We start from the raw sequence: 25,130 nt of genomic DNA on the forward strand, positions 1-25,130 counted from the left end.
GAATTTCTTTTATCATTTGTTATAAAGCTAGTTTGGTGGTACTGAATTCTTTCAGTTTTTGCTTTTGATTTCCCCGTCAAATCTGAATGAGAGCCCTACTGGCCAAAATACTCTTGGTTGTAGATTTTTCCCTTTCATCGCCCTTTCATTGCTTTAAACGTATCATGCCACTCCCTTCTGGCCTGCAGAGTTTCTACTGAAAAATCAGCTAATAACCTTATGGAGGTTTTCTTGTATGTTTGTTGCTTTTCCCTTGTTGCTTTTAATATTTTTCTTTGCCTTTAATTTTTGTCAGTTTGATTAATATGTGTCTCAGTATGTTTCTCCATAGGTTTTTCCTGTATGGGACTCTCTGTACTTCCTCAACTTGAGTGTTTCCTTTACCACATTAGGAAAATTTTTGGCTATAATGTCTTCACATATTTTCTCAGGCTCTTTCTCTCTCTCTTCTCCTTCTGGGACCTCACTTATGCAAATGTTGGTTCATTTAATATTGCCCCAGAGGTCTCTTAGACTGTGCTCATTTCTTTTCACTCTTTTTTCTTTATTCAATTCCATGGCAGTGATTTCCACCAATCTGTCTTCCAGCTCACTTACTCATTCTTTTTCTTCAGTTATTCTACTAATTATTCCTTCCAGAGTATTTTTCATTTCAGAAATTGTAGTGTTCATATATGTTTGTTTGTTTTTTAAAACTTCTAGCTCTTTGTTAAACTTTTTTTTTTTTTTGATATCTTCTCAGTCTGTGCCTCCATTCTTTTTCTGAAATCATGGATTTTCTTTACTATCATTACTCTGAATTATTTTTTAGATAGATTGCCCAACTCTATTTCACTTAATTGTACTTCTTGGGATTTTATCTTGTTCCTTCATCTAGAATATATTTCTCTGCCATTTCATTTTATCTAATTTTCTGTGTTTGTGGCTTCTATTCCACAGCCTTCAGGATTGTAGTCCCTCTTGCTTCAATTTACTGCCCTCTTCCCTGTTGGACGAGGTAGGGCCACAGGCTTGTGCAGGCTTCTTGGGGGGTGCAAGGGATTGGTGAAGGAGCCATGTCCACTGGTGAGTGGAGCCATGTCCTGTCCCTCTGGTAGGAAGGACCATGTCAAGGAGTAATTTTAGGCATGAGGTGGCTGTGGGATCAGGGTGACTTTAGTCAATCTTGTCTGCTGATGAGGGTGGGACTTTGTTTCCACTCTGTTGGTTTTTTGGCCTGAGGTGGCTCAGTCCTGGAGCCTATGGGTCTTTTGGGTGGGGCCAGGTCTTGGTTCCAAAATGGTAACCTCTGGTAGAGTTCATGTTAATCAACAGTCCTTGGGGCCTCTGCCACTAGTGTCCTTGCCCCCACAGTGAACCACAGCCAACCCTTGCCTCCCCAGAAGGCCCTCCAAGACCTGCAGGGAGGTCTGGCCCAGACTCCTGTGGCTTCATTGCTTTCCCCTAGGTCTTTATGCACATGGAAACTTGTATGTGCCCTCCAAGAATGGATTCTCTGTTTCCCCAATTACTGTGGTACTCCAATGCTCAAGCCCTGCTGGTCTTCAAAGCCAAATGCTCTGGGGGTTTCTCCTTCTGATGTGGACCCCCAGGCTGGGGAACCTGATATGGGGCTTAGAACTCTCACTTTGTGGGAGAACCTCTGCAATATGATTGTTTTCCAGTTTGTGGGTTGCCCACCCAGAGAGTAAGGGATTTGATTATATTACAAAACACTCCTTGTACCATCTCTTTGTGGCTCCTTCTTATCTTTAGGTGTAGAGTTTTTTTGTTTGTTTGGAACACAGATTTGTGATAGCTCCAAAATCCCTACATTGTAATCTTCATACAAGTTAATGTATGCATTCCTCTCTCATTATCCTATCTATGATTCACTCCTTAATTCAATTACTATATGATTTCTATGTAATATTTTGACTTGTTTCTTTTCATTTGTTTGTCTTATGACTTATTGCTAATAATATTTTCCTATATCCATAAGGATATTTATTATTTATCATGCTTATTAAATTTTTTGAACTGTCTTTTCCAACAACTTCATTTCATATCATCCGTAACCTGTAGTCTGTTGTATTTCTCATGTGACAGTCACACCAGTGTGTAGTTATGTGGGTATGTGTGCTCATGTTGCCATGGTTAGCAGATACTCTGTAGTTCTATTTGGTACAGTGCATCAGAGAGGGGCCAAGGTCCTGGGGAGGGGGGTTTCAAGAAGAAGGGAGACTGTTCCCAGAGCAGAGGGCTTCAGGCACAAAGGGCCCCTCTTAACCTCTCTTTCATACTGACCCCATTGGATAGCTCCTTTAGTTGGGTTACGACTTTAAAGCCTTAGAAGAAATCACAGAGGAAGGAAGGATCAAGTCTCCCTAATAGCAATCCCTCTGCCCTTGGGGGTAAAATCAGGGGGATGGAGGACAAATACTCGAAGGTAGCTGGTGGGACCTACACACCAGTTGCCACAGCCACCCTAATACACTCACACCAGAGAAGGATTAGGCATCATCTATAATGAGGATGTAGCGTGGGAAAAGGGAAGAGTAAGACATGTAAAAGACTTCTTCAAGCCCACCATCTCACTGCCCTCCCTTCTTTCCCTAGCTACAGACCACTCTAGGTTCTCTGGGTTTTCTTACTGATTTTGGTTTCTGAAATCTATATTTTCTTGTCACCTCCCAAGTTCATCCAGTGTTGATTCTGGAGTGGGAGCCAGCAGCCTATGGGGAACTCCCAACAGCAGGTCTGGTGAAACCCACTGCAGATGGCACTCCCAGCCTGTCCCCCAGCCCCAGACACACTGAACCTGCAGATCTGCTCTGCACTCTCACCTTGATCTTGTTATTTGGGATCTCTGCTTGACACTGACGAGAGGTAATTCTGGGCCACATTTGGGACAGGTTAGTCCTGAGAAAGGGAGTCAGGCAGAGCCTGGGGAGTATTTGAGGGGTCTGCTCTAGAGAGGAGAAGAGAGGTTTTGAGCACTCCAGAGATGTCTGGGCTGGAATTCCTATTCCACTATTGACCATATGGACCTCAGACAGGTTACTTATCCAGGCTAGGCCTTGTGTCCAGATCTTTAAAAAGAGACTAAACCTGGATAATGATACTAGGCCTTTAAGCTGATTCCAGTTAATAAAGAGGTGAGCTGGAGTTAGAGCTCTGATTTGTTAGATCTGCAGAGTATTTGGGAAATGTATTTCTATCTACTGAGTTGGCAGCCCAGGGAACTTCACAGAAAAGCAAGCAATCATATCCGTCCATGCCACACAGAAACATGCTATTGGTGGACAAAAGCAGAAGTTACTATGTGAAGGAAATCTAGGAAAGCCAGTGGGGTCACTGTGGGTTAAAGGAAAGTGGCAGTTCCATGGGCCATGGGTGGCTGATGCTCCAGTACTGAACTGATCAAGTGCTCACTCCTACCTCAGGGCCACCTCCCTGTCCTGTAGCCCATAACTAAGCCTACTCTCAGGGGAGGGCTTTCTTACTTCCAGACACTGCTGAGCTTGGAAGGAAATATCTGTGTGAGCAGCAGCAAGATTCTGGTGACTGTGTGTACATGACTTCACTTGTTCTCACTTGCTGGTCAGGTTACAGGGCTATTGGGGCAAAAACAGGTTTGGAAAGAATTTGCACAGAATGCCTGATGACACTTTGGACACAGCACACCTGCAATGACTGGAGACTACTCTCTGACCATCAGGGGTCCAGGCGAGGGGCTGTGGTTGCAAGACTATTCTAAGGGCTCTGCTAACTAGTTAAGATTCTGTGACCCAGGCATGTTTGTCGGGGGCAGCTCAGAACATGGCTTATGGGCTCAGTGCTGGGTCAGCCCAACCTCAACCACTTCAGGGCACAGCAAGTCCACAGAGTTGGTGGACTTGGTCCCTGGAGATTGGAAGAGGACAGAGCTGTGGGCATGGTGGTGGGGGAGGCCCGGAGCTGAGCCCCAGAGCAGAGCTCTGAGGACTGCTGACCTGAAACTCGTGGCCAGGTCTCTTTGTGCCTTTCATGCAGTTTCAGTGGCCTTTTCCATCCTCAGCTCAGGGCAAATCATCTGTCTCGAGGTTGACTATCACGTTGGCCATCAGTGACCTGCAGACTCTAGGGCATGCCACTTCCTCAAAGAAGTAAGGATTTGGCCCTGAGCCATGCCAGCTCTTCTAGAAGACTCTGCCAGGATGAATTAGTTTCAGATGGCACTGTCCCTGTCCTTCCCCACCCCAGCCCTAGGGAGGAGCTCAAAACACAGTGGGGTACAGATGTGAAGTGGCTCTATTGGGTCAGAAAAGAGAAGGAAGCTTCTTTCATTATTTTTATTTTACCAGGCTACAGCAGACTTCAGATGACAGGAGGGCTCAGAGATAGACACATTTAAGTAGAGCCTGTTGGTACTAACATAGGCAGGCTTCTGGGGAGAAGGCCAGGAGGGCCCCATCTGTCACAGCTGCAGTGTCCAGAGGGAAATCAGCAGCAGGACCAAGACCTGTGAGATCACAAGTGTTAGGACACTCCTGGGCTTATGGATATTGCCCAGAGAAGGAAAGATGGGCACACCAGGAGGTACACTCGGAGGATGAGGAACAGAAGAAGGGTCTGGATTGGGTGAGCTGTTCTGCTTCTGGGTGATCCATTCAGAGAAGTAGGAGACCCTGGTGAAGACGCTGGGGCTTACAGGCTGCTGGCAGGGCAGGCTCCAGCTGGACAGCCCGATCAGAAACCAGACGTTATTCAGATTGCAGACGAAGGGACCCCCAGAATCTCCCTGAGGAAAGAGAGGGCATGAGTCATGGGAACCAAGATGGAGAGGGACATGCATTGCATTGTTCAGGCAGTGTCAAGAGACCAGGGTGGAGTTGGGTGGGGGGTGCCTCATGTCAAGGTAGGGATGATGGTGAATTGTTCTCTTCAGAATCACATGGGCAATTTGCTAAGTCCAGACCCACTGAAGACCTCCTGGGTCAAAATCTCAAGGGTGGGGCCTTGGAGTCCATTTCCCAAAGCTGTGGAGAGGGCCCTTCATAACCCTCCAGGCTGGCAGTTCTAGACCTACAAGAATACACGGGGGGACCTCAGGCTCTTGATGCCAGCCCTCTGTCTTCCCAATCCCATATGGGAAAAGACACCCCATCACCCCGTCACCACAAGGTCCTCTAGAACAGCTATAGCAGGCCCTCCTCATCTCTCCCAGGCCTTCATTTTTGGTTGGGCTTCTTTAGAGAATGTCAGTCTGTGGCATGTGCTCAGCAGAAAAGAAGTGATGCACATGCCCAGGCTGGTGGTCCGGCTGGAAATGCAAGAGATCCCCAGGGGCTCCTGGAAGAATGTGGGGGACTTTGAGTATGGGATGCCAAGGTCAGAAGGCACCTACCACCGGGGGGCGTATTCCATCCCATAAGGCCAAAAGTGGAGGCCAAGCAAACACAGCCAACTTCCCAGCTTCTGTTGAATGAACATGGCTGAGCACATGCTGCATGCGGGAGACAGTGAGGTGATATGCAACACAACACAGACAGGACATCCCACACATCTGCAGGCTCCAGATGTAGAACAGAGGCACCCAGAGGAGGGCCTTCAGAGAGCTTCTCAGACCCAAGACCAGAAGGGATGAGCAAGGCCTGACTCTGGAAGAGGCAGGCAGAGGTGGCCAGCTCATTTGGCATGGCCGAGGCTAAGAAATGGCAAGGTCAGTCAGCCAGCCTTCATTAGCCAGGGGTTAGGGGTGCAGGGCAACCATCAGGGGAGTGAAGTGATCTGATGTGCTTCTAAAAGCATGGTTTGGAGTTCTCATTGTGGCTCAGCAGAAACGAACTTGACTAGTATCCATGAGGGTACAGGTTTGATCCCTGGCCCTGCTCAGTGTGGGTGAAGGATCTGACATTGCCACCAGCTGTGGTGTAGGTTACAGATGTGGCTCAGATCTGGTGTTGCTATGGCTATGGTATAAGCCAGCAGCTGCAGCTCCGATTTGACCTTAGCCTGGAAATTTCCATGTGCCATACACATAATAATAAAGCATGGTTGGGAGGTTCTGGGGCTGGTTGGGATGCATCCAGTAGGGGCAGGGGGGCACGAACCCATGCAGAGAGATGAGTTAGGACATGACTGCAGCAGGAATTTTGGCAAAGACAAGAAGTGGTGAGACACAATGTTCGCCATATCTGAGCCTTTCTCTCCATCTAGGGGAAGAACGGAGCAAGGCAAGAAAAGCAGGATGGGCACTATGGAGTTGATCCTTGGTGTGCTGATGTCAGAAGGAGGAAGAAAAGAGCAGGAGACCTGGAAAGGGTCACATGCCATTGGGGTTTGATGAAAGATGCTGCAGGGTGTACTGCTGAGCAGGGCAGGGAGGAGATCTGATGTTTACCAGCAGCCTCGGTGAGACTGAGGTCTTTGGTTACCTTGATAAGAGCACCCTGGAGGAATGGCAGGTGCAGAATGGTGGGAAAGAAGTGAGAAAGCAAGAGAGAGCAAATGTAGGCACCATGGGGTAGGTGAGCCCTGCTGGGAAGGCAGGCATAGACTCAGGGAAGTGGGCAGAGGTGAGCAAGGGCATGTGGGATGTTTTAAGATGGCACCATGTTTTTGAGAAAGAGAAAGTGCTAGAAAGAAGGTACAGGAGAGGGAGAGGAGGCTGTGAGAGGAAGCTTGAGGGGCCACAGCTGCAGAGGAAGGCAAGGGCACAGCTCCTCCTGGGTTGGCCATGATCATGCCCTGTCACCTTGGGTTGTCCCCTCCCCTGACTGGGCCTCAGTTTTCCCACCACAGAGCACTGCACAGAGTGGAAGAAGACTGTGCACCCAGCCAATGATGGACTCATGGGCCACAATTAATTTTGAAATGAAGGGAAAAAAAAAACTCAGACACTACAAAAAAAAAAAAAGGCAATACACTCCATAAAAAAGCGCTTGCCTTCATTATTCACCAGAGAAATGCAAACTGAAAATACGTGTGCACTGGTTAAAATGAGTCCAGTGGATGTTGTGAAGTCCTGGCGGCCACATGGAGCAGTCGTCTCTTGTGGGTCTAACCTTTTAGGAGGCTGCTCCCCAGTATCTCAAGACATGAGCACAAGCACATGGCCTGGCACAGAAATTCTACCTGCTGACTTACACCAACCCAAACGGGAACCCACATACGCAAAAACACACATACATAGGGATGTTCACAGCACTATTTGCAATGGTCTTGAGAAACTAACCAAATGCCAGCAATACTAGAATAGAAAGAGAAAATGACAGTATACTCACACAGCAATAAACAGGTAATGCTGTGCAGCAATAAGACACACAACAGAAACACCACAAAAGATGGACAGACCTCACACATGTAACAGTGACAGAAGGAGACCAGCAGAGAGTGTGTCCTGGGAGATTCCATTTATGAAACTCCCGACATGAGCCCACAGGGCGTGAGTGACAAGGCAGAGCCTGCTCTGGGTATGAGGTAGACTATCTTGATGTTGGTTACACAAGTGTGTCACTTAAAGAAAAAAAGCACCCAACAGTATGCCTGTAAAGTATGCCCTTTTCTATGTATGCTGTCCTTCAACAAAGCTATAGAGAAAGTGCTATAAAGAAAATGTCTTAATTTTTTTTTTGGCTTTTTAGGGGCGCACCTGTGGTATATGGAGGTTCCCAAGCAAGGGGTCCAATTGGAACTGCAGCTGCCGACCTACGCCACAGCCACAGCAATGTGGGATCCAAGCCATGTCTGCAACCTACATCACAGCAATGCCAGATCCTCAACCCACTGAGCAAGGCCAGGGATTGAACCCACAACCTCATGGTTCCTAGTCGGATGCATTAACCACTGAGCCACAACAGGGACTCAAATGTATTACTGTCTTAATTTTTTTTTTTATAAAGAAAATGGATGGCAATCTCAGAGGCAAGATAGTGGAAGAGTAGGGGGACAGCTTGCCCTCTCCCACAAAGACAAAAAAAAAAAACACATCTACAGGTTAAACAGCTCACACAGAACAGCAAGCAGTCGCTGGCAGAAGAACCTAAACACCAATAATGGCAAGAATCTCGTGACATTACTGGGTAAAACAAGAGAAAAGAGGAGAGTGAGAGAAGGTGAATCCGAACTGGACAGGTGCTCCCGAAAGGGAACTGTGGAGGAGAAAGGGATCCCACACCCTGGAAAGTCACCTACTCGACGGAAAAATCAACCGAATTGGAGGAATCTCCAGATGCAGAGAAGAGTGCAGCAGTAAGTAGGAGTTCTGAAAAACAGAGCAAGAACCGAACAGATCATCTGAACTACTGGCACAGTCACCAAAAATTGAGACGCTTGGGTGGGGGCTGGGCACTGAGACCTCGGCTCCAGAGGTTAGTCCCCAGGAACGGCCTGGGGTGGGCAGTGCAGAGACTGCTTGGGGGGGTCTAGGAAATGGTCTGTCAGGTTTGATGGGGCAGAGACTGCCTGGGAGACTAGAAAGCAGAGCGTCCGTCGGGGGGAGGGAGCAATACACTAAGGGCTGGGAAGTGGAAAGCCACATCAGAGGGAACCTGGGAGAAGAGCTGGATCTGCAGGAGAGAGGAGGCACCAGTGTTGAGGAGGGGAGAGAAGAAGAGGTGGGCCACCATAGAATATTCCCCATGCCACAGCAAGCTCACTGGCCCACCAGCTATCAGAAAGCTGTGCTTCCCAGTGCATCCCCCCTCCACCAACCCCTCACGCACACGAGATGGGGCTGCCTGCCATCTCGGAGAGCTGGCCTCAACAATTGTTGGAAGCCTACCACTGCAGCGGCTTTCCTTGCCCTGGCCTGCTTGCCCTCTGGAGGGGCTACACCCCAGCAGAGCAGCACCAAACACCGCCAGCCCCCAGGAAAAGGCCTGCAGCCTAGAAAAGCTAGAACAAGCTCAGCTGGGCCATGAAAAATCTGCCTACATTCTCAGGCAGTCCTTCCAAGTCAGGTTGCCCTGGGGAAGAGCCTCTTGGGTTCTCACTGGCCCAGCTAGCTGCTCCAGCCCTTGGGGGGGTGCTGTACTCCTGTGGAACAGCTGCCCAGGACTGCCAGCCCCCTGCAAGAGCCCCACAGCCCAAAAACACCAGAGCAAGCTCTGCCCGGCCGAGTGAAATATGCTTTCATCACGGTGCAGACGTCCCAGTCCTGCTGCCCTCAGGAAGTCCTCCTTTGCTTCAGAGAGACCCTGTTAGCCCCGCCTATCCTCTGGAAAAGCCACGCTGCCTCAAAGAAGACTGACCAACAATGCCAGCCCTCAGGAAACATTCCACAGCAGTGCCAAGGCAAACACTGCCTGGCCACGGAGAGTACAACTCCGCCAGGAAAAAGAAAACAACAAGCAAGATGAAGAAGCTGAGAAACCACCCCCAGTTAAACCAACAGGAGAACGAACTCACCTAAAGCAGTCAACAATGAAACAGATCTCTGTAGTCTGACAGACATGGAGTTCAAAAGAGAAATAGTGAAAATACTGAAGGAATTAAGAGAAGATATGAATAGTAATGCAGATTTCTTTATAAAGGAACTAGAAAATATAAGGAGGTGCCAAGAAAAAATAGAAAGTTCATTTGCAGAGATACAAACTGAACTAAGGGCAGTAAAAACTAGAATGAATAATGCAGAAGAACGAATCAGTGATATGGAAGATAGAATAATGGAAATCTCCCAATCAGGTCAGCAGACAGAAAACCAAATGAAAAAACATGAAAGCAATATAAGAGACCTATGGGATAACATAAAGTGGGCCAATCTATGCATAATAGAAAAAGATAAGGGGATGGAAAATATATTTGAAGAAATTATCACTGGAAACTTGCCAAATCTAAAGGACACTGATTTCAAGATACAGGAAGCACAGAGGGCCCCAAACAAGTTGAACCCAAATAGACCCACACCAAGACACATTATAATAAAAATGGCAAAAGTTAATGATAAAGAGGATCCTAAAGGCAGCAAGAGAAAAGCAGAATCTTACCTATAAGGGAACCCCCATAAGATTATCAGCTGATTTCTCTATAGAAACTCTACAGCCCAGGAGGGAATGGCAAGAGATATTTAAAGTGCTGAAAGGAAAAAATATGCAACCTGGAATACTCTATCTAGCAAGAATATCATTTAAAATAGAAGGGGAAATAGAATTTTTTCCAACAAACCAAAGCTAAAAGAATACAGCAATACAAAACCCATTCTAAAAGAAATATTGAAAGGGCTTCACTAAACCAAAAAGAAAGGAAGGAAAGAAAGGAAGAAGAAAAAAAAAAAGAGGAAGAACTAGAATTGAAAAAAGCACAATCAGAGAGCAGTTACTCAAGTAAGCCAGCATACAGATTTAATCATGAACATGTTTCAAACAAAATAAAATTAAAAAGAACAAAAGAGAGTCATCAAAGTCATAAAACATGGGCAAGGGAAATAAGAAAATAAATATACCCTTTTTGTTTGTTTGTTTCTCTTCTTAATTTTAGTATACTAATGAAGTGTTGGAACCCACAGGACCATCAGGCTAAAACACACAATTATGGGAAGGGGTTAGCATACTTAAAAAACAGGGCAACCACAAGCCAAAACCAAACACTGCATTCGCAAAAAATGAAAAAAAAAAAAAAAAGCACTCAAACAGAAAATAACTGGAGACCATCCAACCAAAAAAAGAAAGGAAGAATGGAGAACCATAGAATCAACTGGAACACGAGGTTTAAAATGGCAATAAATGATCCTCTATAAATTATCACCTTAAATGTCAATGAACTGAATGCTCTGATCAAAAGACAGACTGGCTGAGTGGATAAAAAGGCAAAAACCTTCAATATACTGCCTACAAGAAACTCACCTTAGGACAAAGGATACATATAGTTTGAAAGTGAAGGGGTGGGAAAAAATATTTCACGTCAATAGACATGACAGGAAAGCAGGAGTTGCAATACTCATATCAGACAAAATAGACTTTAAAACAAAAGACATAAAGAAAGACAAAGAAGGACACTACTTAATGATTAAGGGATCCATCCAAGGAGAGGATGTTACTATCGTCAACATATATGCCCCAAATATAGGAGCACCCAGATACATACAACAAATATTAGCAGACATAAAGGGAGAAATTAATGGAATTACAATCATAGTAGGAGACTTTAATACCCCACTCACACCAGTGGACAGATCCTCTAGACAGAAAACCAATAAAGCAACAGAGATCCTAAAGGAAACAATAGAAAAGTTCGACTTAATTGATATCTTCAGGACACTACATCCAAAAAAATCAGAATACACATTCTTCTCAAGTGCACATGGAACATTCTCAAAAATCAACCACATATTAGGACACAACTCTAACCTTAACAAATTTAGGAGCATAGAAATTATTTCAAATATCTTCTCTGACCACAATGCCATGAAATTAGAAATCAACCATGGGAAAAGAAATGAGAAAAAACCTACTACACGGAGACTAAACAACATGCTACTAAAAAACCAATGGGTCAATGAGGAAATCAAGAAGGAAATTAAAAAATACCTTGAGACAAATGATAATGAAGACACAACCTCTCAAAATCTGTGGGATGCTGCGAAAGCAGTGCTCAGAGGGAAATTTATAGCAATACAGGCCATTCTCAAAAAAGAAAGATTCCAAATCAACAACTTAACCCTCCACCTAAACGAATTAGAAAAAGAACAAACAAAACCTAAAGTCAGCAGAAGGAAGGAAATGATAAAGATCAAAGAAGAAATCAATAAAATAGAGACTCAAAAAACAATAGAGAAAATTAATAAAACCAAGAGCTGGTTCTTTGAAAAGGTAAACAAAATTGACAAACCCCTGGCTAGATTCACTAAGAAGAGGAGAGACATAACCCAAATAAACAAAATTATAAATGAAAAAGGAGAAATCACAACAGATACCGCAGAAATACAAAAAAAAAAAAAAAAAAAAACCATAAGAGAATACTATGAACAACTATACGGCAACAAGTTTGACAATCTGGAAGAAATGGACAATTTTCTAGAATCTTACAGCCTGCCAAAACTGAATCAAGAAGAAACAGACCAACTGAACAGACCGATCACTAGAAATGAAATTGAAGAGGTCATAAAATCACTCCCTACAAATAAAAGCCCAGGACCAGATGGCTTCACAGGCCAATTCTATCAAACACATAAAGAGGAATTGGTGCCCATCCTCCTTAAACTTTTTCAAAAGGTTGAAGAAGGAATACTCCTAAAGACATTCTATGATGCCACCATCACCCTAATTTCAAAACCAGACAGAAATACCACCAAAAAAGAAAACTATCGGCCAATATCTTTGATGAATATAGATGCAAAAGTTCTCAACAAAATCTTAGCCAACCGAATCCAACAACATATCAAAAAAATCATACACCATGACCAGGTAGGGTTCATCCCAGGTTCACAAGGATGGTTCAACATATGCAAATCAATCAACATCATACACCACATTAACAAAAGAAAAGTCAAAAATCACATGATCATCTCAAGAGATGCAGAAAAAGCATTTGACAAAGTCCAACATCCATTCATGATCAAGACCCTCGCCAAAGTGGGTATAGAGGGAACATTCCTGAACATAATCAAAGCCATTTATGACAAACCCACAGCAAAGATAATGCTCAATGGAGAAAAACTGAAAGCCTTCTCACTCAAATCTGGAACAAGACAGGGATACCCACTCTCACCACTGCTATTCAACATAGTTTTGGAAGTCCTAGCCACAGCAGTTAGACAAACAAAAATAAATAAATACAAGGCATCCAAAGAGGAAGAGAAGAGATCAAACTGTCACTGTATGCAGATGACATGATACTATACATAGAAAACCCTAAGGGCTCAACCCCAAAACTCCTTGAACTGATTAATAAATTCAGCAAAGTAGCAGGATATAAATTAACATTCAGAAGTCAGTCACATTTCTGTATACCAGCAATGAAATATTAGAAAAGGAATACAAAATACGATACCTTTTAAAATTGCACCTCAAAAAATCAAATACCTGGGATAACACCTGACCAAGGAGGTAAAGGACTTATATGCCGAGAACTATAAAACTTTAATGAAAGAAACCAAAGAAGATGTAGAGAAATGGAAAGATATTCCATGTTCCTGGATTGGAAAAATCAATATTGTAAAAATGGCCATACTACCCAAAGCAATCTACAGATTCAATGCAATCCCTATCAAATTACCCATGACATTTTTCACAGAACTAGAACAAACAATCCAAACATTTATATGGAACCTCAAAAGACCCAGAATTGCCAAAGCAATCCTGAGAAACAAAAACCAAGCAGGGGGCATAACTCTCCCAGACTTCAAGAAATACTACAAAGCCACAGTCATCAAGACACTGTGGTACTGGTACCAAAACAGACAGACAGACCAATGGAACAGAATAGAGAATCCGGAAATAAACCCTGACACCTATGGTCCATTAATCTTTGACAAGGGAGGCAAGAACATAAAATGGGAAAAAGACAGTCTATTCAGCAAGCATTGCTGGGAAACCTGGACAGCTGCATGCAAAGCAATGAAACTAGAACACACCCTCACACCATGCACAAAAATAAACTCAAAATGGCTGAAAGACTTAAGTATAAGACAAGACACCATCAAACTCCTAGAAGAGAACATAGGGAAAATACTCTCTGACATCAACATCATGAATATTTTCTCAGCTCAGTCTTCCAAAGCAACAGAAATAAGAGCAAAAATAAACCCATGGGACCTAATCAATCTGAAAAGCTTTTGCACAGCAAAGGAAACCAAAAAGAAAACAAAAAGACAACTTACAGAATGGGAGAAAATAGTTTCAAATGATGCAACAGGCAAGGGCTTAATCCCTAGGATTTATAATTTATACAACTCAATGGCAAAAATGCCAACAACCCAATGGAAAAATGGGCAAAAGACCTGAATAGAGTGTTCTCCAAGGAAGATATACAGATGGCCAACAAGCACATGAAAAAACGCTCAACATCGCTGATTAGAAGAGAAATGCAAATCAAAACTACCATGAGATACCACCTCACACCAGTCAGAATGGCCATCATTAATAAGTCCACAATTAACAAGTGCTGGAGGGGCTGTGGAGAAAAGGGAACCCTCCTGCACTGTTGGTGGGAATGTAAACTGGTATAGCCACTATGGAGAACAGTTTGGAGATACCTTAGAAATCTATACATAGAACTTCCATATGACCCTGCAATCCCACTCTTGGGCATCTATCCGGACAAAACTCTACTTAAAAGAGACACGTGCACCCTCATGTTCATTGCAGCACTATTCACAATATCCAAGACATGGAAACAACCCAAATGTCCATTGACAGATGATTGGATTCGGAAGAAGTGGTATATATACACAATGGAATACTACTCAGCCATAAAAAAGAATGACATAATGCCATTTGCAGCAACATGGATGGAACTAGAGAATCTCATACTGAGTGAAATGAGCCAGAAAGACAAAGACAAATACCATATGATATCACTTATAACTGGAATCTAATATCCAGCACAAATGAACACCTCCACAGAAAAGAAAATCATGGACTTGGAGAATAGACTTGTGACTGCCTGACAGGAGAGAGAGGGAGTGGGCAGGATCAGGAGCTTGGGGTTATCAGATACAACTTAGAATAGATTTACAAGGAGATCCTGCTGAGTAGCATTGAGAACTATGTGTAGATACTCATATTGCAATAGAACAAAGGGTGGGGAAAAAAAGATGTATACATGTAAGAGTAACTTGATCCCCATGCTGTACAGCGGGAAAAAAATAAACAAATAAAATAAAATAATACTCATTATGTTTAAAAACAAAAAAAAAGAAAAGAAAATGGATGGAATGATGGACCAGCATCCTTGGAGGCTTCTGACCTTCAGCCCTGATGCTTCAGGCTGGGTGGGCCCGGGAAGAGAATGTCAGGTGCTAGGACAGGTTCCAGAGAAGACACAGAGCAGGGAGGACAGGCAGCCCGTGTCACTTACTCGGCAGATGGACTTTCCTGTCATGAGGTCCCCGGCACACAGCATGTCGTCCTGTACAGAATAGGTATTGTTGCCGGGCTGTGGCCCCTGGAAAAACATCGTACAGATCTGGCTGTCCATGATACCGAGCTGTGCTTCCTGCAGTGTGTAGGGGTCACCCAGCATCGCTGTGTGGGTAGGGGAGAGAAGCTCAGATGTGGGATGGATCCCAACAGAGATACCAGCTCCCTCCCTAACCTTCCCACTAAGAGAGATCCCACCAGGTCTAGCTGCCAGGGTTGGGGAAGCCTTCAGAGGATGTACAAAGATGAGGGGGAAAGAACTGGGACAGACAGATGAGAGAGCAAATGTGAGGGGGCTGCAGTGGGGAGGGTGAGGGGAGAGGTCAGCATGGCTGCAGTGGGGTGGGAGGTGGGGAGGGGTGAAAAAGATGAGGCAACATCATGGTCCAGAGCACAGCAGGGCCTCCTCTCCAGGACGTGGAGCTTGGAGTTCATTCTAAACACATAGAGAAACCACTGAAAGGTCTGCTTATGTTTTAAAAACAACTGATCTGGCTGCTGAGTGGACAGAATCGGAGGCAGAGGTGGGGAAAACTGGAGTCCTGGCCTGGCTACAGTGCAGCAGTGACGTACCTAACAGTGCCCAGGAGGGGTTAGGTGGCAGGACAAACAATGCATGGCCCTGCCTCCTGGAGGAGCCCACAGTCTGGGAACACTGTCCACGTGGGTTCCAATTCCAGATCTTGCTCACAAATCCACAGATGGGAGACATCCTCCTGTGGCAGTACAGTCTTATGGTGATGGCGAGCTCTCCTGTGGAGGGCTTGCCGTGTGTGGCTCACAGGTCACCAGGGCCAGCCTGGGCCTAGTAACTGCGGTCAAGGCAGGGAAGCTGCCGGCTGGGACTCACTTTGGTGCCAGCAGCTCCCTGTCCTGGTGGCTGCTCCAGCCTGATTTCCCTCCGTGCCTCACCTCCTCCCTTTGACCTTGGAGAATCCTCCTTGCTCTGCCAGTGATTCTTTTTTTATATATATAATTTTTTTTATATATACACAATGGAATACTACTCAGCCATAAAAAAGAATGACATCATGCCATTTGCAGCAACATGGATGGAACTAGAGACTGTCATACTGAGTGAAATGAGCCAGAAAGACAAAGACAAATACCATATGATATCACTTATAACTGGAATCTAATATCCAGCACAAATGAACATCTCAGAAAAGAAAATCATGGACTTGGAGAAGAGACTTGTGCCAGTGATTCTTAATAAGCGACAGTCCATCCCCATGAGAGTGTCTTTGGAAATGTTGACGAGTTGGCTGTTCTCATGACGAGGCATTGTGACTGACATTTGTGGCCAGGAACCAGGGATGTTGGCATTGGCCTGCATAGCAAGGAAAGTCCTGCCCCAAATGCCTCCACTGAGATACTCTGCCAGATCATGACCCTGCAAATCATGCCAAATTTACATTCTACTTTTTCCCCCCACTCAATCTTATTACTTTTCTAAATCAAAAGCGTTTTTCCTTCTGCAAAAATCTTTGCCCAGCGTTCCTCCTAAGTCTAAAAATATGCAAGCCCAGCAAGCTGGAAGAATGGGCAGATTTGACTGAGTTAAGGGATGAGAGAAGGGAGGTTCATAAATGTAAATGTTCTTAGGCCGTAAATGCCCCAACTTCACCTCCAGGCCAGAGAGCAGGCCTACCTTCATCTCCTTACTGCTGCCCCAAGTACCATCTAGGACAGAGGAAGCTCAAGAGGTGTCCTGGAGGGGCCTGACCCAAACAGCACCCAGGAGTCAGAGTGGAATCCTAAACAGAGCCCAAGTTCCTGATTCCAAAAGTTGGAGATGTTCAGACCGTTCTGAACCATGGACCAAAGGAAACCAGGAGCTTTGAAGGACATGTTATCAGGGCTGGAAAGGCCCCACGATGGTCATTGCTCCCCCCACCCCCTCAGCCCTTGCCCTCCTTGCCTGACCTGCCCCCACTCACTGGTCTCGGTGACCATTCCCCAGCCGGTTATCCAGCAGGAGGCACTAGAGGACACCTGGGGGTTACGTCCTGGGAGGCAAGCAGGGCGGATGTACTCAGTAAAGTTCACAGGTCCATACAGCTGCAACAGGGTGATGTCACTCCCCATAAAGTAGCGTTTGTTAAAGTCATTGTGGACAAAGACTCGGTACACTGACATCTGCAGGCTGTGCTGAGTAGGAGACTTTAGGCGATAGTACCCCAGCAGGATCTGGTAGTCATCTGGGTGATGGGACCTGTTGTGGGGAGGCTGTGTTATCACTCACATCCTCTGAGGGTTGTGCCAGCATCCTCACCCTGGCTGTATACCTCCTACCCTCTCCCTCCCCACCCTGCCCTGTGAGTAACCAGACCCCACCATTATTCCAGAGGATTCTTTGTCCTCCCTTCCTACTATTCCCATGAGGTGGGTTTGATGGCTGTCCACAGCCTCAGGATATTTGTCCTTTGAGAGTTTCTGATGGCATTCTCAGCTTGCACCAGAATCAAAGGAGCAGAGAATCTTCATGCTGGAAAGAAACACTGGAGACACATCAAACTGTTCCCCTTTGGTTAAGCTGAGTGGAGTCTTGGCTCAATCCCAGCTCTGACCAGAACCCTTCGACATGCCCATGCCCTGGAATGATTCTCCAATACCCGATTTCCCACACCAGAATTATGCCTGCCCCTTCTGCCTGGTCCACACACACTGATTTGCCTAAAGAGATGTCCCCCTCTGGTGATAGGAACTCCATGCATCTTTGCAGAGCAAATAGAGAAGCACATGGAACTGAACTTCTCCTTGCTACAGGAACATGAGCAACTTTCCACTCACATGTCCTGTCCTACTTAGGCTATCTCCCTACCCAAACCCCTCCCACAAGGCCCCTCCTAGATGGCACCCATAGCACTTCCTCTGACAGTGGCTCAGGGTCTACTCTCTTGCATATTCTGGCCTACCATCCTGCTTCACAGTAGTTGGGCTTGCGTCTCACTTTGCTGGTAGGATAAGAAGTTTCAAGGTGGGTCCTGCATCACTACGTCCCCCACAGAGGGACTCCCATGGGACCTGGCACTCACATGGGTGCTGAATGAATGAGTAGAACCCAAGTGGGATCTCAAAGCCAGCTGATGCCGGCATCTCTCACTTCCTGACTTGGATGGTGACACTCTCCCCAGCCACCCTGGGCACAGAACAAGCCCAGGATGCACCTGAGGGATAGTCTACTCTTGACTGCTGCATCCCATCTCCTGAAACAGAGACCATCCGCTTGATGCCTTACTCTGGTCTGTGGGAATGGTGGTGACCATAGCTCCTCTTAGGCACATACTTCAACAGAAGTGACAGGAAGTACTGGGTCCCAGGCTGCCTCCAGAGAGAAACACACCAGAGTGTGCAGGTGGTTAGGACCCAGGGGAGCCTTCAGCAATTGTGCTGGAGATGGCCTGTGGACAGCCTGGCTTGGAAGAGAGCAAAATGCTTGTCCACACCAGGTTCTGATGGATGCCCCCAGTCCTGGGAAATAGGGGCCCTGAGACCATGGCTCTAACAAAGCCTGAAGCCTGTGCCAAGCCTGTGGCCAGAGACACCACACCCCCACTACCATGTGCACAAGAGGAAAGTGAGGGTGAGATCTTGTGGCTTATCTAGAACAGGACAAGATGTAGAAATGAGAGTCCACCTTGAATGGGAACAGGCTTTAATTCCTAAAGTTTAGGGAGAAGAAAGAGTATTCCATTTTCCAATATTTACTGTTCATTACAGTTAATGACCATTTAGCTATTTAAAAGTAAAGTACACGTAGCTGAGATAACCACAGCATCTTGGCAAGTATCCCCAAAGTGTGAGGAGGAGGAGGAGGAGGAATGGGGGATCCACAGAAGGACAGATGAGGCAAATAGCCCCTGTCCTGGGATATGTAACTCAGTCAGGAGACTAGAGTACGGTGGAGAACAGGGCTGGCCTTCCAGGGAGAGGGGACTGCTGAGTCAAAGGTAGGAGCCACGGCACACATGGAGACACCTGGTGGCAGCAGAGCCTGAACAAAGCCCGGAACAACCTCCATCCCCTTCTGTTCTGGCCCTCTGTGCTCCCCCGCTACCCCACCCAGCAGTGGGGCTGTGGGAAAGACGTACTTTTGGAAGCAATGGGCAGCTGAGATCACCCAGTAGGCACTGACGATGGTGGCTCCACAGATGTGCATGCCCCTGTAGAGCACACTGGCCTGCCACGGCCACCGCTTCTGAGGTGCATCTCGGCCACCAAAGATCTTCCCAGTTACGGCAGGTATTCCACACTCTGTGGAGACAGTCCCAGATACCAGGCACCTGTGTTATGGAAGCCACCCTTGGTTCCTCCCAATGTCAGCCTCCATAGGACCCAGGGCCACCACAGCCCATCCTCCCTCTTCACAGCTAGGAAATTCAAGGCCCAGGGTGAAATGACATGGCCCATGTGACAAAGGGCCACATGGCTTCACTGATGATGGCAGTGCTAGGTGCCTATGGGTCTGGAAAGGGGCAGAAAGGGAGGCACCTGCAGAGGCCACATCAGCCAGCATACCAGTGGGGGCAGAGGTTCAGGCTAGGAGGCAGTGCTAGCCTCAGACACTTTCCTAGACTGAATTCAGGAAAGGAGCATGTTGCCATTTGAAATCCAGGAAATTGAGGGCTTCCGGAGTGATGCCCTTGCTCAAGGCCACTGAGATGAAGTGGTTCCACCCTTCTCACCCAGCCCAATATTCTCAGGAGACGGAAGCCGAATGGAATACACTTCCCCTTCTTAAGGGCCAGGGGCAGTGGGGAGGATGGGAATGGAGAGGGAGGGATACATGAGGGGCGGGCGACCTTGGTCCCCTCACCCACCGGCCTGTGTGTCTGCTTGTGGCTGTATCTCTTCAGAGGGCTGTGTCGATCTCTGCGTGGTGGTCCCGGCGACCTCGGTGCCCAGCGGGAGCGAGAGTAGGCAGAGCACGACCACAGCCAGGGTGCAGGCTCCCCACCAGCCTGCCCCTGAGCCCCCAGGCCCCGCGATCTCCATCGGGCAGATCCTGCACCTGGGCCCTGACTGAGCCGCCAGGCGGCGCGTGTGGGCCCCAGGGGCTGCTGGGAAACCGCCTTCTTGTGCCGGCCACACCCCTGGCCTGGACAGCCTGGTGTGCTCGCCTGGGAGAAGCCGCATTCCATGTGTGTCCGGAGCTCCCAGTCCTGGTGCATAGAAGGCAGTCAACACTGGGAGTGCCCAGGCTGATGGGGGAAGCAGAGAGCACATAGGATCCCTCCGTCCAGGAATCTCAGTTTGTTGGAGAGACATTAGGGCAGTTATGGCATATGCCAAGGAATATAAACTGATGTTCGGGTTATGTATGTGTCACCAAATATGTCCAACTTGCTTTCAAAATCCAGTGCATTCCTCTATCCACACCCTCACCCCCCACTTCTATTCCATGTGATTAGGTCATGTCCGCCAAGAATAATATCCCTTTCTTAAACTCACTTGGTACCACGACTTATCATGGGGTGGATACTCTCAGGTCTTTCCCACACTCCACAGGAAGGAATTATACAAGCATATGGGTCATTATGGGGTCCACCCACTGGCCTCTAATGAGTCTTGTCCTTCCCAAATGCTAAATCATCCATCACACTTCGAGGTTCACAAAAATCTCATCTTGTTAAATTAGCCTCTTCTGTTGAATGAGGTCATCAAGAGAATGTGATTGAATGTTGACCCTGGACCTGGACCTGGGCAATTGGAGAGTAAAATGTGGGTGAAGACCATCTGGACAGTTTACATGACTGAACCCAGTTAAGACTGCTATATAAACTTTAAGATTCCGGGGGTGGGGGGCAGGTGCAGAGATCTACTTGTCTTGGGGGCTCCAGGTCCTTTAAAACTTAAAAATATTATTTTACATTCACTTGAAATAATGGGGACTTAAAAATCATGAAGAAAATAATGATGTGGACACTTACTATCTCCAATTTACAGAAAGTAGCACGTGTCTGTTCTGCCGAATAGTTCTTTCAAGTTGGTTTCTGCTGGTAGAAATCTTAGGGTCCAACTTTCATGATGTACTTTCTCTGTCCTTGTCAGTACAAGATAGCAGTGTCTCTGACAACATAAACTTAAGAATTTTATGATCCTTTTGTGGATTTCATTAGGTTTCACTCCATTAGACAAAGCTACATCCACTGTGTTGAGATAATTCCCTTTCTAACTTGGCTTCTTGTTGAGATGTTATATATAGATCAGCACAATAAAAAGCTGGGAAAAAAGGTCATATGACTCTCCCAAATATATCCAGAGATATAGAGGGAAAGACTGGAAAATTTGAAGAGAAGTTGGAAGAAGTGAACAGAATAGGGACAGTGGGAGGGTATGCATGATGACTGGACTCAAAGATGGCACTAGGTGTGGGGGAGAAGAGGCATTGTAGATGCTAAGAGAAACAAGGTACAGGACCCCAGAGGCTGCAGGAAAATTGTTTTCAGGGAACATTGGGAGATGAAAGGGACTTTGGCAAGGGTGGGGCCTAAGGGATTAGCTGCTCACCATCTAGACTGCATCTGATGGTGTTCAGAGCGGGGAAAGGCCTGACTGCCCCTGGGACAGATGCCTTCTGTACCTCCCACATGTCGTCTTCACAACTATGCGCATTCCCAGTTTGCAGATAAGGAGACTGAATCCAAGGATACCTGAGCCTTACACAGGGAATGCAGGGCCAACAACTCAAGACCAAGTCTGTTGCTAGTGGCTTGCCCTTCTGTGTCCTGCTGCTGGTCAATCAGAGCCCTAATCATTATCCTGCCTGCCCCAACCCCAAGCTTTTTCAAGGAAGTACAGAAGATAGACTGTGTCAACCTGTGCATGTAACAGGGCTGCCACCATTGGGGAGGAAGTGGCAGGGCCCTGGGCAGTCTATGGGCACCTGAAAAGGAACAAACACTCTGAGGTGTCACAGTCATTGGGGGGATAAACCGTCCAGACTCCCCTCACAGATAAGGAACCAACTTCACCAAAAGGCAGAGTAACCTGCAGGCAGGGACTGGACCCAGCTAGCAGGCGCTAGAATCCACGGTGATAACCACTGCCCCACACAGCCTCTCTCCACAGGCCTGCAAAGTGCTGAGACAGGACAGCATCCCCACCTCCTACCTTTTTTAAAAAAAAATTAAAGAATAGTCAATTTACAATTTTCTATTAGTTTCAAGTATACAACATACTGATTTTTTTATAGATCATACTCTAGTTAAAGTTATTATAAAATATCGGTTATATTTCCTGTCTTCTACAACACATCCCTGCATCTTGTTTATTTTTTACCTAGTAGTTTGCACCTCTTAAGCCCTTTTGCCTACCTTGCCCCTCCCTCCAACCCTCTCTTCACAGGTAACCACTAGTTTGTTCTCTGTATCTATGACTCTGTTTTGTTATATTCATTAGCTTGTTTTATTTTTTAGATTCCACATATAGGTGAAATTTTATTCTATATGACTTACTTGAAAAACATAATACCCTTCAGGTCAATCAATTGTTTTATATGGCTAAGTAATATTCCATTGTATATATGTACCACATCTTTATCTGTTCATCAGTCAGTGTTTCCGTATTTTGGCTAGTGTAAGTACTGCTGCTATGAACACTGGGGTGCATGAACATTTTCAAATTAGTATTTTCATTTTCTCCAGATATATACCCATGTGTGGAATTGCTAAGAATCATATGGTAGTTCTATTTTTAATTTTTTGAGGAACCTCCACATCATTTTCCATAGTGGATGTACCCATTTATCCCCAGGAGTGAACTAAGGTCTGCTTTTCTCCACATATTTGCTATTTGTAGACTTTCTGATGATAACTATTCTGACAGGTGTGAGGTGATATCTCATTGTGATTTTGATTTGCATTTCCTTGATGATTAGTGATGTTGAGCATCTTTTGATGTGTCTGTTAGCCACCTGTGTACTTTTTTGGGAAACTGTATATTCAGATCTTTTGCCCATTTCTCAATTGAATTGTTTGGTTTTTGATGTTGAGTTGAAGGAACTGTTTATATAGTTTGGATATTAACCCCTTATCAGACATATCATTTGCAAATATTTCTCCCCATTCCATAGGCTGCCCTTTTTTTTTTTTTGAGGATTCCTTAGCTGTGCAAAAGCTTTTGAATTTCATTAGATCCATTTATTTATTTTGGCTTTTATATCCTTTGCATGAGGAGACAGATCCAAAAAAAATAATATTACTAAGACGTATCAAAGAGCATATGTTTTCTTCTAGGAGTGTTATGGTGTCCAGCTTTACACTATCTTTAATCCATTTTGAGTTTATTTTTGTATATGGTATGAGAAAATGTTCAAATTTCATTCTTTTACATATAGTTGTCCAGTTTTCCCCACACCACTAATTGAAGAGACTGTCTTTTCTCCACTGTATATTCTTACTTCCTTTATTGTAGACTAATTGACCATAGTTACATGAGTTTATTTATGGGAACTCTATTCTCTTCCATTGATCTCTGTGTCTTTTTTTTTTTTTCCAGTGCCATACTGTTTTTTTTTTTAATTTAGCTTTGTAGTATAATCTGAAGTCAGGGAAAGAGATTCCTCCAGCTTTGTTCTTCTTTCTGAAGATTATTTTAGCTATTTGAGGTCTTTTGTATTTTTATACAAATTAAAAATTGTTTTGTTCTAGTTCTGTGAAAAATGCTGTTGGTAATTTGGTAGAGATTTCATTAAAATTATAGACTGCCTTAGGTAGTATAGTCATTTTAACAATATCAATTCTTCCAATCCAAGAACAGTATTCTTGCCTACTTTGTTGTAGGTTCATGGATATACATAAATGTATAGGTTACTTCTGGGTTCTCTATTTTATTTTTGTGCCAGTACCATTCTGTTTTGAATTATACTCTAAAGTCAGGGAGATATACTTCCAGCTTTATTATTTTTTTTCTCAAGATTACTTTGGCTATTCAGAGCAAAATTCATCCAAATTTTAGGATCATTTATTCTAATCCTATGAAAAATATTATGGGTAATTTGATAAGAATTACATTGAATCTGTAGATTGCTTTGGGTAGTATGGACATTTTAGCAATATAAATTCTTCCAATCATGAACACAAGTTATCTACCTATTTATTTGTATAACTTGCAGTTTCCTTCCTCAGTGTCTTATAGTTTTCAAAGTATAGGTCTTTCACCTCCTTGAAACCAGGTATTTTTTTCCTAGGCATTTTATTCTTTTTGATGTGATTGTAAATGGGATTGTTTTCTTGCTTTCTCTTTCTGATAGTTCATTGGTAGTGTATAGAAAAGCAAACCATTTGTGTATATTTATCTAGTATCCTGTAACTTGATTGAATTCATTTGTTAGTTCTAATAGTTTTTTGGTGAAGATGTTAAGGTCTTCAATACATAGTATCATGTCATTTGTAAATAGTGATGGTTTTACTTCTTCCCTTCCGATTGGGATGCCTTTCATATTTGTTTTTCTTATCTGATCACTGTGGCTAGGATTTTCAATACTGTGTAAATAGAAATGGTGAAAGTGGGCATTCATGAATTGTGTCTGATTTTAGAGATAAAGCTTTCAGTTTTTAACTATTGAGTATGGTTTTAGCTATGGGTTTATTATAAATGGCTTTTATTATGTTGAGATATGTTCCCTCTACACCAATTTTGTTGAGAGTTTTTTCATGGATGGGTGTTGAATTTTGGCAAATGCTTTTACTGTCTATTGAAATGATCATGTGATTTTTATCCTTCCTTTTGTTAATGTGGGGTATCATATTAATCAATGTGGGTATTGAACCATCCTTGCATCCCTGAATAAAACCCATAGATCATGGTTCTATGATTCTTTTATGTACTGTTTAATTTGATTTGCTAATATTTTGTGGAAAATTTTTGTATCTGTATTCATCAGGGATATTGGCCTGTAATTTCCTGTTTTTTTGGTTTTTTTGTAGTGTTTTGTCTGGTTTTGATATCAGAGTAATGGTGGCCTTAGAGAATGAATTTGGAAGTGCTTTCTCCTCATCAATTTTTAAAAATAGTTTGAGAAGGATAGGTGTTAACTCTTCTTTATGTATTTCATAGAATTCCCCTGTGAAGCTATGCAGTCCT

The 25,130-nt window shown here is 44.8% G+C and overlaps 1 protein-coding gene across 1 annotated transcript; it reads right to left on the reverse strand.

The window, feature by feature from the left end:
* Positions 1,181-23,098, reverse strand: LOC100515176 (serine protease 40). Its single transcript, XM_021075467.1, has 5 exons — positions 19,865-23,098; positions 19,136-19,298; positions 16,982-17,256; positions 14,980-15,146; positions 1,181-4,762 (listed from the first exon to the last, which is right to left on the reverse strand). Exons 1-5 carry the CDS (start codon positions 20,310-20,312, stop codon positions 4,439-4,441), a joined length of 1,377 nt encoding a protein of 458 aa, XP_020931126.1. The 5' UTR covers positions 20,313-23,098; the 3' UTR covers positions 1,181-4,438.

This window comes from Sus scrofa, chromosome 15 (assembly GCF_000003025.6).
Source record: "Sus scrofa isolate TJ Tabasco breed Duroc chromosome 15, Sscrofa11.1, whole genome shotgun sequence".
NCBI lineage: Eukaryota > Metazoa > Chordata > Mammalia > Artiodactyla > Suidae > Sus > Sus scrofa.